At 47.6% G+C, this 15,543-nt stretch overlaps 1 protein-coding gene across 1 annotated transcript in view; it reads left to right on the top strand.

Moving 5' to 3' along the window:
- The window catches only part of SYNE2 (spectrin repeat containing nuclear envelope protein 2), a 351,232-nt gene that overhangs the window by 202,210 nt on the left and 133,479 nt on the right, over nucleotides 1-15,543 (top strand). Inside the window, exon 65 of the mRNA XM_066608185.1 lies at nucleotides 13,313-13,495. Coding sequence (XP_066464282.1) covers nucleotides 13,313-13,495 — 183 coding nt within the window. The remainder of the gene's footprint in view (nucleotides 1-13,312; nucleotides 13,496-15,543) is intronic.

The following is a 15,543-nucleotide window of genomic DNA, read 5'->3' as shown; positions in this document are numbered from 1 at the left end:
TGTGTGCACCTACAGCATGGGTGGGTGCCAGGAAGCCACCGGCGGTACATAGAAATATCCCATTGCATTGCCCAACACAGCTGAGGTAGTAATGTTGTGCTTAACCCTTTCCAATCCAATTTGTATATGGTTTTCCTAGGGGGCTTACTATTTTTCTGCTGTTATACAACGGCGCTATATGCTGGCTAAAGCCAGTACTGCATGAGCTGACACGTAGGATAGGCTCCGACAGCAGAGAGGCTGGCAATATACAGTAAGAGAACCCCGACGGACGTCTACCAACAACGGAGCTGTACAGCCTTAAACCCTAATGTCTTCACAGGTCACACAGTGGACTGGAAAGGGTTAATGCAGGTGGGTTTCGGCCCACACTGCATGCCCCAGTCAGACTGGGGTTCTTTACAAGTGGACACATGTAGGTTAAACTCCCTGTGGACCCACTGCCTGGGTGGGTGCCAGGAAGCCACCGGCGGTACATAGAAATATCCCATTGCATTGCCCAACACAGCTGAGGTAGTAATGTCGTGCGTAATACAGGTGGGCTTCGGCCCACACTGCATGCCCCAGTCAGACGGGTTCTTTAGAAGTGTACAGATGTATTAAAAACTCAGTGTGCACCTACAGCATGGGTGGCTCCCTGGAACCCACCGGCGGTACATAAAAATATCCCATTGCATTGCCCAACACAGCTGAGGTAACGTCAGCTGTAATGCAGGTGGCCTAAAAATTAATTTGATTACACTGTAGGCGAGGGCCCACAAAAATTGCTGTATCAACAGTACTAATGTACATCCCAAAAATTGGCCATGGCCAGCCAAGAGGGCAGGTGAAACCCATTAATCGCTTTGGTTAATGTGGCTTAAGTGGTAACTAGGCCTGGAGGCAGCCCAGTGTAACGAAAAATTGGTTCAAGTTAAAGTTGCTTTTAAGCGCATTGAAACTTATAAAAATTGTTCTGAAAAATTATTTGAGTGAGCCTTGTGGCCCTAAGAAAAATTGCCCGTTCAGCGTGATTACGTGAGGTTTCAGGAGGAGGAGCAGGAGGAGGAGGAGGAGGAATATTAGACACAGATTGATGAAGCAGAAATGTCCCCGTTTTGGATGGTGAGAGAGAACGTAGCTTCCATCCGCGGGTGCAGCCTACGTATTGCTTACGTATCGCTGCTGTCCGCTGGTGGAGAACAGAAGTCTGGGGAAATCCAGCCTTTGTTCATCTTGATGAGTGTTAGCCTGTCGGCACTGTCGGTTGACAAGCGGCTACGCTTATCTGTGATGATTCCCCCAGCCGCACTAAACACCCTCTCCGACAACACGCTAGCCGCAGGACAAGCAAGCACCTCCAGGGCATACAGCGCTAGTTCAGGCCACATGTCCAGCTTCGACACCCAGTAGTTGTAGGGGGCAGAGGCGTCACCAAGGATGGTCGTGCGATCCGCTACGTACTCCCTCACCATCCTTTTACAGTGCTCCCGCCGACTCAGCCGTGACTGGGGAGCGGTGACACAGTCTTGGTGGGGAGCCATAAAGCTGGCCAGGCCCTTAAAGACTGTTGCACTGCCTGGGATGTACATGCTGCTCGATCTACGCACATCCCCTGCTACCTTGCCCTCGGTACTGCGCCTTCTGCCACTAGCGCTGTCGGCTGGGAATTTTACCATCAGCTTGTCCGCAAGGGTCCTGTGGTATAGCAACACTCTCGAACCCCTTTCCTCTTCGGGAATCAGAGTGGGCAGGTTCTCCTTATACCGTGGATCGAGCAGTGTGTACACCCAGTAATCCGTAGTGGCCAGAATGCGTGCAACGCGAGGGTCACGAGAAAGGCATCCTAACATGAAGTCAGCCATGTGTGCCAGGGTACCTGTACGCAACACATGGCTGTCTTCACTAGGAAGATCACTTTCAGGATCCTCCTCCTCCTCCTCCTCCTCCTCCTCAGGCCATACACGCTGAAAGGATGACAGGCAATCAGCCGGTGTACCGTCAGCAGCGGCCCAAGCTGTCTCTTCCCCCTCCTCCTCATGCTCCTCCTCCTCCTCCTGTACGCGCTGAGAAATAGACAGGAGGGTGCCCTGACTATCCAGCGGCATACTGTCTTCCCCCGCCCCCGTTTCCGAGCGCAAAGCAGCTGCCTTTATGGTTTGCAGGGAATTTCTCAAGATGCATAGCAGAGGAATGGTGACGCTAATGATTGTAGCATCGCCGCTCACCACCTGGGTAGACTCCTCAAAATTACCAAGGACATGGCAGATGTCTGCCAACCAGGCCCACTCTTCTGAAAGGAATTGAGGAGGCTGACTCCCACTGCGCCGCCCATGTTGGAGTTGGTATTCGACTATAGCTCTACGTTGTTCATAGAGCCTGGCCAACATGTGGAGCGTAGAGTTCCACCGTGTGGGCACGTCGCACAGCAGTCGGTGCACTGGCAGCTTAAAGTGATGTTGCAGGGTGCGCAGGGTGGCAGCGTCCGTGTGGGACTTGCGGAAATGTGCGCAGAGCCGGCGCGCCTTTACGAGCAGGTCTGACAAGCGTGGGTAGCTTTTCAGAAACCGCTGAACCACCAAATTAAAGACGTGGGCCAGGCATGGCACGTGCGTGAGGCTGCCAAGCTGCAGAGCCGCCACCAGGTTACGCCCGTTGTCACACACGACCATGCCCGGTTGGAGGCTCAGCGGCGCAAGCCAGCGGTCGGTCTGCTCTGTCAGACCCTGCAGCAGTTCGTGGGCCGTGTGCCTCTTATCGCCTAAGCTGAGTAGTTTCAGCACGGCCTGCTGACGCTTGCCCACCGCTGTGCTGCCACACCGCGCGACACCGACTGCTGGCGACATGCTGCTGCTAACACATCTTGATTGCGAGACAGAGGAGGAGGAGGAGGAGGAGGGTGCTTTAGTGGAGGAAGCATACACCTCCGCAGATACCAGCACCGAGCTGGGGCCCGCAATTCTGGGGGTGGGTAGGACGTGAGCGGTCCCAGGCTCTGACTCTGTCCCAGCCTCCACTAAATTCACCCAATGTGCCGTCAGGGAGATGTAGTGGCCCTGCCCGCCTGTGCTTGTCCACGTGTCCGTAGTTAAGTGGACCGTGGCAGTAACCGCGTTGGTGAGGGCGCGCACAATGTTGCGGGAGACGTGGTCGTGCAGGGCTGGGACGGCACATCGGGAAAAGTAGTGGCGACTGGGAACTGAGTAGCGCGGGGCCGCCGCCTCCATGATACTTTTGAAGGACTCAGTTTCCACAACCCTATACGGCAGCATCTCAAGGCTGATGAATTTTGCTATGCGGACGGTTAACGTTTGAGCGTGCGGGTGCGTGGCGGCGTACTTGCGCTTGCGCTCGAACACTTGCGCAAGCGACGGCTGAACGGTGCGCTGAACTACACTGCTGGATGGGGCCGAGGACAGCGGAGATGAGGGTGTGGGTGCAGGCCATGAGGCGGTAGTGCCTGTGTCCTGAGAGGGGGGTTGCATCTCAGTGGCAGGTTGGGGCACAGGGGGAGAGGCAGGGGTGCAAACCGGAGGCGGTGAACGGCCTTCGTCCCACCTTGTGGGGTGCTTGGCCATCATATGTCTGCGCATGGTGGTGGTGGTGAGGCTGTTGGTGTTGGCTCCCCGGCTGAGCTTTGCGCAACAAAGGTTGCACACCACTGTTCGTCGGTCGTCAGGCGTCTCTGTGAAAAACTGCCAGACCTTAGAGCACCTCGGTCTCTGCAGGGTGGCATGGCGCGAGGGGGCGCTTTGGGAAACACTTGGTGGATTATTCGGTCTGGCCCTGCCTCTACCCCTGGCCCTGGCCACCGCACTGCCTCTTGCAACCTGCCCTGCTGATGCCCTTGACTCCCCCTCTGAAGACCTGTCCTCCTGAGTAAGCGTTGCACACCAGGTGGGGTCAGTCACCTCATCGTCCTGCTGCTCTTCCTCCGAATCCTCTGTGCGCTGCTCCCTTGGACTTACTGCCCTTACTACTACCTCACTGCAAGACAACTGTGTCTGATCGTCATCGTCCTCCTCACCCACAGAAAGTTGTTGAGACAGTTGGCGGAAGTCCCCAGCCTCTTCCCTCGGACCCCGGGAACTTTCGAATGGTTGGGCATCAGTGACGATAAACTCCTCTGGTGGGAGAGGAACCGCTGCTGCCCAATCTAAGCAGGGGCCCGAGAACAGTTCCTGGGAGTGTTCCCGCTCCTGAGCAGGTGTCATTGTAGTGGAGTGAGGAGGCTGGGAGGAAGGAGGAGCAGCAGACAGAGGATTCGGATTTGCAGCAGTGGACGGCGCAGAACTGCGTGTTGACGATAGGTTGCTCGAAGCACTTTCTGCCATCCAGGACAGGACCTGCTCACACTGCTCATTTTCTAATAACCGTCTCCCGCGTGGACCCATTAATTGGGCGATGAATGTGGGGACGCCAGAAACGTGCCTCTCTCCTAATCGCGCAGCAGTCGGCTGCGACACACCGGGATCAGGAGCTCGGCCTGTGCCCACACCCTGACTTGGCCCTCCGCGTCCTCGGCCGCGTCCACGTCCTCTAGGCCTACCCCTACCCCTCAGCATGCTGTATTACCAGTGATTTGATTTCACAGGCAGGAAATAAATTGGCGCAAGACTGCAGGCCAAATATAATTTTTTCCCTTTTTTGAAAACGAAAGGCCCCACTGCCTCTAGTGAATGAATAATCTAAGTTTAATAACTGTGCTGTGTCCCTGCTAATGTGTCACAGAACGTGAGGGTAGCAGAGTTATTATAACTCTGGCAGAGCAGGTATTTTTTTTCCCAATTAAGGAAAGCAAATGGCGAAGCCAGCAGTAAAGCGTAGCTGGGTGCGTATGATTTAGCAATGTTTTTCACGCAGCTCACACGTGTCCACCGCCCGTAAGGACGGACAGAGGCTGGACAAATAGATTTGTTTTCACTTGTTTTTCCACCAAAAGGCAGCACTGCGTATATTCAATGAACATGAGAAGTTTAATAACTGTGCTGTGTCCCTGCTAATGTGTCACAGAACGTGAGGGTAGCAGAGTTATTATAACTCTGGCAGAGCAGGTATTTTTTTTCCCAATTAAGGAAAGCAAATGGCGAAGCCAGCAGTAAAGCGTAGCTGGGTGCGTATGATTTAGCAATGTTTTTCACGCAGCTCACACGTGTCCACAGGCGTTAGGACGGACAGAGGCTGGACAAATAGATTTGTTTTCAGTTTTTTCCCACCAAAAGGCAGCACTGCGTATATTCTATGAATAATAACTGTGTTGTGGCCCTGCCTATACAATTCTTTCCCTGCAGTATCAATGGAGGGTGGAATGCTCTGCAGAGGCGATTTTGAGAAGCCCAAAAAAAATGCAGCACAGCTAACAGCAGCCTGGACAGTACTGCACACGGATAAATATGGCCCTAGAAAGGACCGTTGAGGTTCTTGAAGGCTACACTCACTCCTAACACTCTCCCTGCCTAAGCAGCACTTCTGTCCCTAATGCCAGGTGCAACGCTCTGCAGAGCCGATTTTGAGAAAAAAAAAATGCCACTGCTAACAGCAGCCAACACACAGCTATCAGTGGCCCTAATAAGGACCTTTGGGGGGTCTTGAAGCCTACACTAACTACCAATTCTTTCCCTACAGCAGCTCCGGTATAAACAGCACTGTCCCTCATCTAACTCACACCGCATCTGAGGCGAGCCGCGGGAGGGGCCGACTTTTATATTAGGCGAACACCTGATCTCGCCAGCCACTCACAGCAGGGGGGTGGTATAGGGCTTAAACGTTGCAGGGGGAAGTTGTAATGCCTTCCCTGTCTTTCAATTGGCCAGAAAAGCGTGCTAACGTCTCAGGGAAGGAAGTGAAAGTAACCAGAACACCGCATGGTGTTCGTTACGAATAACGAACATCCCGAACACCCTAATATTCGCACGAATATCAAGCTCGGACGAACGCGTTCGCTCATCTCTAGTAGTGATCCTACATAGTTTGCTTGGCATGCATTTCCACTGAACAATATTTCGCTAGTTTTGATCATTCTTTGGATCACGGCCATGTTTCTAGTCAATCCTTGTGCCAAAGGATTTGCAGCAGACAAATGATGGTTTTTAGGTCCACCCAAAAGATCCAATTCACAATAACCTAATGATTTATCGTTGACCATTTGGTCACTGCACGTGTTTTCCTCTATATTATAGTGCAAGTAAAGCCCCATTTAGACGCAACAATTATCGCTCAAAATTTGTTCAAACGATGTTTTTTGAGCGATAATCGTTGTGTGTAAATGCTACCATTGTTCACACTTTGGTCTAATGATGATTCTTAAGTGAGCTTAAAATCCATCATTCAGCCAGAGTGTAGATAACACAGACTGCATGCTGTGTTCTCCACAAGAGCAGCTGATTACATTGTATTCAGCTGACAGCCTGTGCAAGAACAAAAGAGCTGATTGCTGAGCTCAGACCACCTGCTGTGTTCTGCAAGCAGCTCCTAAGGCTCATGTACATGTAAATGAAGCTAATAATGTGCTAATGGGCATTAGTGTTCAGTAGCACTTAAAGCCCCATTTATACAAGATGAATGTCGGGCAAGTGATGCCCGACACTCGTCCCTGTGTGCACTTGCTTCCGTGCTGTCACTCAGGAGTGAGTATCGTTGGCTATCTGACAGAGCGGCCAGTAGGGGGGCGGCTGCAGGAGATTTTACTCCTCACTTGCCCCATCCATATTGAACGGCTGCTATTTAGACTCATCGTTCATCATCATCGTTTATGCTGCATAAAATCAGAACCTAAAGACTCCCATTATAAGTAAGTGAGGTCCATTGGGTGTTGGTGGTATCCACCATACAACTGCTCTGGTATAGTGCGCTTGTAAGCACAAGCCCCAACAATAGTGTGAACAGAGCTTTATTACTCTCACTTAGATTTTATATGCATGTATTACGCAATAGTAGAAAGTCTGTCCCAGGATGGCAACTGCGATGGATGGATGGATGGGGAGGGAGGGAGAGGGAGAGGGAGAGGGATTCATGCTCAGGAAAATTATCCAGTGAGATGGGATCAATGGGATGCAAAGGTGCCAGCTATTTCGAATAAATGAAATGCCAAAGGCAAACCAATGTGGAGGTCCCTTTGCTATTATATATTCAAGTACGTACCATGATTTCACAGGACTAAAGTTTGGAATTTGTTTTGCCACTTCATGAAACCTTTGTGTTGGGTCCTCATCAGATGAGTGATTAAGAAGTGTACGCTTTGTGATACACAGTGTACATTCTGCACATAATATAAACGTCATCTTCACATATCACACATGCACATTACTTGCACACATACAGTTGTCTTGGCTAGAGGCAGTGCGGTCTCGGACAGACAGACAGTTCATACCTCTGACCTAGGCAGTAGTAAACTATTCCAGTCTTGTATTTAGTTAATCATTACAAAACTTTCAGCTCTTTCATACTAGAGAGTTCTCCTTCCTTGATGGTGGTTTCTCTTCACGCTAAGGTAATGTGTGCAATATTTCCTTTTACATAATCTATGTTTGCTAGTTCACTAGACTGACCCATAAGTAAAGGCAGACCTGCCCTGTCATCCTGCCATCCGAGAGAAAGGAAATGACAATAAAGAAGTTGTTCCTATTTCAGGCCGCTGCAGCCACAATAAGCCTGTTCACCAAGTTTGTTACAAATTCTAGTGAAGGATGAATGAAGATAATAAAAGATCATTGTGAGTATTCACGAAGGAGAGAAGCCGGTGAGCTCACCCGGTAGATACAGAGGGTGGCATTGTTAGTACATTCCATGCTAGAATAAACTCGGGGCTGTCTTTATTATCTAAGCAAATCAGGCGGAAGCCATAACAGCAGAATTTGCGGAGGGGGTGTGTTGGGGCTCAGAATAGGTAATGCTAATTCTTGTTTCCTTTCTAGTTTACATTAGGGCATTTGTACTATATCTGATCAAAGCTAAACTGATTAACATTTAACCCATTAATTCTTCCTACCTCTTCTCACTGTGCCAGGGGATTAGAAAGGGTAAGACCCACCCCATCACAAAGGGGAGGAGCATATAAGCTATTTCCAAGCTGTTTGATCAGCCCTTTACAAGGAGGTTCTGCAACGATTGTTCCACCTACAAATTCCATATTAGGACTTCTAATGTAATGAAGCCAGTCCTGGTGACCGAACCAGTAGCCTTGCCTACTGTTTACAAAACTGGCAGAGGTAGCGCAAAAAGCTGAAAAGTTTCAAATTGTTGTGCAAATCCCCCCTTCACCAAAAATTTGCAACTTTGTCAGAAACTGGCGTAAAAACTTTTATGAATATTCCCCACTGTGTGTGGAACAACCCAATAAGGAGCAATGTGATATCTTAACCGCAGTGTAGGTCCGCACTCTTCATCCTAAGGAGGATTGTCTATAAATCCACGCTGAGAAATATTTAAAGTTTTTATATTCCAGTTGCATCATGGGAAAAATGCTGAGGTTATTTTTTTTTTCCTTAAAGGAGATGTCCCGCGCCGAAACGGGTTTTTTTTTTTTAAACCCCCCCCCCCGTTCGGCGCGAGACAACCCCGATGCAGGGGTTAAAAAACCCACCCGCACAGCGCTTACCTGAATCCCGGCGGTCCGGCGTCTTCATACTCACCTGCTGAAGATGGCCGCCGGGATCCTCTTTCTTCGTGGACCGCAGCTCTTCTGTGCGGTCCACTGCCGATTCCAGCCTCCTGATTGGCTGGAATCGGCACGTGACGGGGCGGAGCTACACGGAGCCGCTCTCTGGCACGAGCGGCTCCATAGAAGACTACAGAAGACCCGGACTGCGCAAGCGCGGCTAATTTGGCCATCGGAGGCCGAAAATTAGTCGGCACCATGGAGACGAGGACGCTAGCAACGGAGCAGGTAAGTATAAAACTTTTTATAACTTCTGTATGGCTCATAATTAATGCACAATGTATATTACAAAGTGCATTATTATGGCCATACAGAAGTGTATAGACCCACTTGCTGCCTCGGGACATCTCCTTTAAGGTTTATTCGCACTGCTGATTTTTCGTGTTTGTGTGCTTTCCTTATATGCAACTGTATAAACACAGGCAGCATACTTATAGGCCTCTTACACAGGCCGACAGTCTGGTAAAAGACTGCAAGAGCACTGAGGTCACCGCTGGATCGTGGGCTTCTCGCTCAACGCTTCACCCCCTGAGATCCAGCAATGTTTTAAGCTGACTGAAAGCCGGCTTTAAAAACCTGTAAACGAAAAGTGAGCAGTTTTTTTTTGTGCATTTACACTGCATGATTATTGCTCAAATTCATTTGTTTGAACGAATTTTGAGCGATCAGCGTCCCGTGTCAGTGACCCATTACCCAGTGCAGGCAGTGGGAGCTGTACAGACATGTATGCATAAAAAACAGAAGACATCTGTGTGTGCTCTGTTTTTATGGATCATTGCTAAGCAATGCTAGAAAAAAATTAAGCCACCTTCTTTTTTTTATTTTTTTCATCACACACACACAAAAAAACCTAACACAAGGATGACACTGGAGTAAAAATGGACATGCGCAGCACATATGGCTGCAATACTGTAATACTTATGGATTAACATCTGTTCTATTTTCATGGACCATAACTGGACTGGACATTCTTATCAGCATAAACCCCTAAAAGGGGCATCCTGTGGATTGGAAAAGTAGGTCTTTTTTTGTTTTGTTTTTTTTTCAGACGAGAATAGGACATGCAGTGTCTGTGGAGATTGGACTGAGGTCCGTGTGCTGACCAGTACAAGTTGTGTCCCATTTACTTGGGTGCAACTCTCATAAGGCCACGTGAATCCAGGCCTTATTCCTCTCTAGTCATGTGTTTTTACTTTTGTGCTGGTGGAACTCCTCTGTATACTTTATATATCAAATTTCCAGTCTTTCAATTATGTAGGGTGTTGATCAGTTGATCAGTTGATCAGTAATCAGTTGCTCAGTAAACAGACATGAGAATTTGGACTAACTAAATGCAGGATTGTAGTTATCGATTACATATGTTCTTTACTTGTAGTAATTGTATTGCAGGGATTGTATGTCATGTCTTCAGGGGGTAGTCACACTGTCCTGTATGCATGATAAATACTGGTCCCTGAAACACCTGTAAAATTTTGGTATACTTTATACGTGGCCTCCAATGGTCTCCCGTAACCTCAACCAGCCAGCCTTAGTTATGTGACATGTGCCGTCATTTGGGAGGCATCAGCCATTGCTTCTAAAAGGGGCATTACTGATCGTCTGGCATCCGAGGCTTATGATCATCATGAATGTTAATATTAATTGTAAATCAGTATACTTTAGACAATATGTGGCATTATTAGAAACTGAAACAAAGTGGAGCAGCATATTGATAAGACAATCTTTAACTAATGTGGGTGCAGTGCTATCAAAGGTCGGACTGCAGACCTCGAGCTAGCACATCAAAAGAAAGAAGCAGATCTTAAATTCAGTGACTAGGTTTCGCCCCAGGATTTCCACAAAAGTAGAACTCTATAGCAACGAGAAAACTGGTAAGAAGGGAGAAAGAGGGAGAGGAAGGAGGTAGAAGAGAAAGTAAGGAAAGAGAGCCCATGGAAGGAAGAGACGTAAGGAGGATAGAATTGAAAAAAGAGAAGAAAAAGAAGGGAAGGGAAGGGGTGGGAGGGGCAAGAGGGAAGTCCTGTGCAGGCCACTTGGACTAAGTGATCCAAACAGTTCTAGGTTTAATTTAAAAAGTACTCATGAAGAATCCTTAAAAAAAGCAACATATTCAGGGGAGTTTGGGAATTGTAGCCACTTGAACCAGGTTGTGTAAAAGCGGTTGTAGGAGTCGTGGAGGTCGAAGTGAGATCTTCAGTATGCATAATGATCTTTATTTTGAAAAACCACAGAGACGTGGTGGGAGGCTGCGAATTTTCCCAGAGCAAAGAGATGCAGGCCCTTGCAGCCATCACTAGATGGCACAAAATCAACCGCTTGTAGATAAAGGAGTCTCACAGTGATGAATTCCTATGATTGTACATTACTATATTTTTTCTCCCTAACCTTAAAAGCCACCAGTGATTAAAAGGGTTGTCCAGGAATTTGGCCATTTTTTTCTATTGATGAACTATCCTCAGAATACTGTAGGTCATCAAAATATGATCAGCAGGAGTCCACTTCTTAGATCCCCACTGATCCCGATACCACTGTCATAAGGGATGGTGCAGGAAGCAGATCTTACGAACCCTACTGCCGTGGCCCGGTGTGGCACTGCATTAAATTCAATAGGAGCGGCACCTGCTCTTCCAAACTGGATAGCTGCATAGGGTCAGTGCATTCTGCTTTCTGCACTGTCCCTATTGACATTGGTACTGAGAATCGGCTGATTAATACGGATACTGAGGATAGGCCATCAACAGAAAAAATGCCTGAATTCCCCGACAACCCTTTTAATACCCTTGATTCATCATTTTCTTTCAAGTTGTTTCATCTACTTCTTCGGGGAGAATATGATTCCTAGAAGAGGTCCTGTGCAAGTCTTTGTGTTTGTAGTATGGACCTACAGGGACTAAATGTGCAGTTGCACAGCAGACATCCATCAGCAATGGGATTATTGGACTGCACATGGAATCCCTATCTGTCCATACTACAGACGTGCGCGGTGTATGGTGTTTTCATGATAAGCCATATTCTCCTTTTTAAAATCAATGCTTCTAAATAAAAAAAACACCTTCATAAGGCCTAGACATCTTGGAGATGAAACGAAAGGCCCATTTACACAGAGAGATGATCTTTCAAAAGATTGAAAGATCAGTTGTTTTGAATAAAGTACTAATAGGCACTAATTGCTATTAGTACTTTATTAGTTTCATTTGCATGCAAATGAGTTTCTGGGAACTGTTGCTGAACTCAGCAGGAGGTCTGAGCTCTGTAATTAGCTCAATTATTCTGCCATGGTCTGCTAAGAGAAAACAATGTAATCTCTAGCTCCCCGTGGAGAATTCAGCACCATGGGCAGCAGACACAGTTTGTAGTCCTGCTTATCAGCTGTTCTACAGCTGAAACAAAGCAATCAGTTGTAATTAGCTCTCCTTGGGTAAAACACTGAGTGCGGTCCTACTTATCAGCTGTTCTGCCGAACAATGGTTTTCAAAAAAGAACCACGGCACTCACTCGACCCCGCCAGAAAAGAAAACTTGGGGGGGGGGGGGAAGGGACAGAGAGAAATTCAAAAAAAGTTTCCTTCTCTGTAGCAAAAAAAAATGTTCATGCAAAGCCAGCAACGGGGCTATGGACCTAAGCCCCTTCCACGATCCCAATACTATAGCAAAGCTGTGGCAGCATGTAATGATGCAAAAAAAAAAAAAAGGCTTCTTGATTAAAGGAGCATATTTTATTGTTTCACAGTTTTAAAAGAGGCGACGTTTCAACCTACAAGCAAGGTCTTTTTCAAGCCAACAAACTAGTGAAAACACAGTTCAGACTCCATGTTCCTAAAACTGTGAAACAATAAAATATGCTCCTTTAATCAAGAAGCCTTTTTTTTTGCATCATTACATGCTGCCACAGCTTTGCTATAGTATTGGGAACAATGGTTTTCAAGCAGAACTGAACACCATCTTTCAGCAGAAAACTGAAAGATGGGTACATTTAGACACAACGATTATCACTCAAAAGATGGCTTTTGACTTGAGCGAATTTTGAGCAATAATCGTTATGTCTAAATGGGTGTTAACGTGATTATGGTATGTGCACTCTGCATTCCAATATCATGTGCAATCTCAGCCTAAGCAATTGCATGTCATTCTGTTGGTACACGAAATGTCCTTCGATCAGGATTTTGCAAAACTCCAATTGAAGTCTCTCTCGAGGGTGCTAGCAAACATGGCTAACATATCAGATACAAGTTTGCACTAGTGAATGATACTTTCTTTGATTACTTAAAACTACATAACTAGGTAGATTTGCAGTTCAGGACTGTAGAAAAGGTGGATGCTTCTGTAATAAATGAGCCAGTCACAAGGGAAGCTGCAGGGGTAATATTCCTTTAATGTTAGCATCAGGTTTACTCCCTTATTAATAGTGTTCCTATTTTAGAATTAGTTCATAGCCCACGTTGCGATTACTCCCTGTGCTATAAAAGAAAATTCTTGAGTAAATGCAGATGAGCTGCCAGGGAACCTGTTGACATTAGATCACATGAGATGTTTTTTTTTACCCTCTCTACACATGGGAATAAGCCGTTGGTTCAGCTCCGCCATATGTATGTGTATTGCAGCTTTTCCAGTGTTTGCAGCAGACTTTGTTGGCTTTGTCCTCTCCCTCTGATGCACCTGTTGGTTTTGCTTTCTTCAGGAACAGCTGGGAGATGCCGGCAGAACGCTGGCTGACATGCAACCTGAAATGATCCTCAGTGACTGCCAAGGGAAGGTAACAGAGGTGGAGCTCTGGCTGCGGAAGGTAAAGCTGCCACCAGAGGAGAGAAAACAGGACCCAGATATGTTGCAGAGCATGGAAGGGCAGCTTGCAGAGTATCAGGTAAGATAATGCACGGTCAGAGTTCATACAGCCGCTCCTCCCTTGTGAAATATATTAAAGAGAAACTCTCACAACTTATTAAAGTCATGAAGTTCCTTTTCACTTCTACATCAAGTCTTCTGCAAGTGGCTATTCCTACATTGTTGCAAAGTATTACCCATCCTATAGGCCTACTGCACAAACAGGTGGATAAAGCAGTGGTGTTCATGTCGGTGCAAACTTTTTTCAGTTTCTGTTAGGGTAGGGTGTTACTCAAAATATATAAAATAGTGATTATATAATGAAACGTTCTGCAGCTTTCAATATATTTAGGCCCTGGTTTATTAAGACAGGTCTTGATGTAAACCGTGCTAAAGTAAGATTTGTCACATTTCTACATACAACTTAATACATTTGGTGCATACATTTGAAATGAATTCCACACGAGATAAGGACAGATTTCGCCATAATTTATACCTGCTTTTAGTATTTTTTGCTCTATAAGACGCACCGGATGATAAGGAGCAGCCACGTTTTAGAGGCGGAGAATAGGGAAAAATTATTTTGAACTCACCCAGGGACAGTGCAGGGGATCGTACCGGGTGACAGAGGAGCAGCGCTCTGAAACACTGGAGCTCCGTGATAGCGGCACTCATGTATGGGCTGAAGAAGAGAAGAATCCGATTGGTGGAAGTGCGGGAGCAGCAGCAGTTCCTGCCGGCGCTCACCACCAATTAGCGGTACGTAAGGGGCGGCAGTGCAGAGGTGAAGATACTAGTAAACAATCACGCATTTGTTCGTACAATCGTGATTTAGTTTGCATGATCGTGTCGGCAACCTTGAATTTCTGTGCGTTCACTCTATAAGACGCACTAACCTTTTCCCCCTACTTTGGGGGGATGAAAAGTTAATCTCACAGAGCAAAAAATACGGTGTATGTCAGCCATACCCACTTTTAAAAAAAGTGTTGAGTGTGGCATCAAAACCAGAAGTCACATTTTTTTCATACAGAAAAGCATGCCCAAAACTTGCAACTTTTTAATACCAGGAAACCAGCACAAGTGCTTTTGATAATTTAAGCCACTCCCAAACAGGCATTGAAAGTAGCGGTTTACAGTGTTTTTTGTGAGCGTAAGCATGCATTTTTAATGCATATTTGTGCAGTAACAACGCAGGCAAAGTAAGGTGATGTCACCCCTCCCCTGGTGGTGTAGTAAGCCGTATTAATGGGTACTGTTGTACAAGACTAAGTCTGTTTGACAGCCAGGTGATGCCCCCTGTTACTGATTGGCTGCACTCTGCCTCTCAGGTCCTGCCACTCGGCACTGCATTCCCCCTTCTCCGCTCATTGCAGGCCGGAGCTGGGAGCGCAGAGGGGAAGACCGCTGGTGACACTGTGCACTGGGCCATGCACGGACACATGCGAACCTACCCCGGGACTGTGACAGCGGGGCCACTAGCAGCAATGCTACGTGGACGGGGACTACTGTGACATCAGAGCTGGCAGCCCAAATGACAGCAGCGGGATCAGGAGCTCGGAGAGACCGCAGGACTGATTTCTCCGAACAGTGAGTGCAGAGGGGTAGGGAGGTGGGAGACGCCGCAGGACAGCAGCCTCCCAACAGTGAGTGCTGCAGGGTCAGGAGCTGGGAAAGGCTGCAGGACAGCAGGCTCCAAACACTTACAGCAGTGGGGTCGGAGGCTGGGAGATGGCAGCTGCTTCTGCCCCGGATTTCTCCGGCGGCCACACATCACCACAGCAGCAGCAGCTGCTGGGGGACCTGCTGTGGAAATTTGCTGCAGCCAATCAGGACCTTTTGGAGCATTACCAAGCCGTTAGCGGTCATTCAGCGTCTCCACCCATTTTTCTGGTGGAGACCTGATACAATAGTACATTGTTAACGCATCCCGTTCATTTCAATGGGAAACACAGGGCGGCAAAAACACGCCGAACTCCCGAAAATGGAACATACAGTGTTCATTTTAGCGCGCATTAGAAATGCTTTGCTAACACTCTCATCTGAGAAGCCCCATTAAAAATGCCCACTAAACACTTTAAAAAGCGTAAG

This window comes from Eleutherodactylus coqui, chromosome 6, assembly GCF_035609145.1.
Source record: "Eleutherodactylus coqui strain aEleCoq1 chromosome 6, aEleCoq1.hap1, whole genome shotgun sequence".
Taxonomy (NCBI): domain Eukaryota; kingdom Metazoa; phylum Chordata; class Amphibia; order Anura; family Eleutherodactylidae; genus Eleutherodactylus; species Eleutherodactylus coqui.
This window is presented reverse-complemented; position numbering and strand designations above follow the sequence as displayed.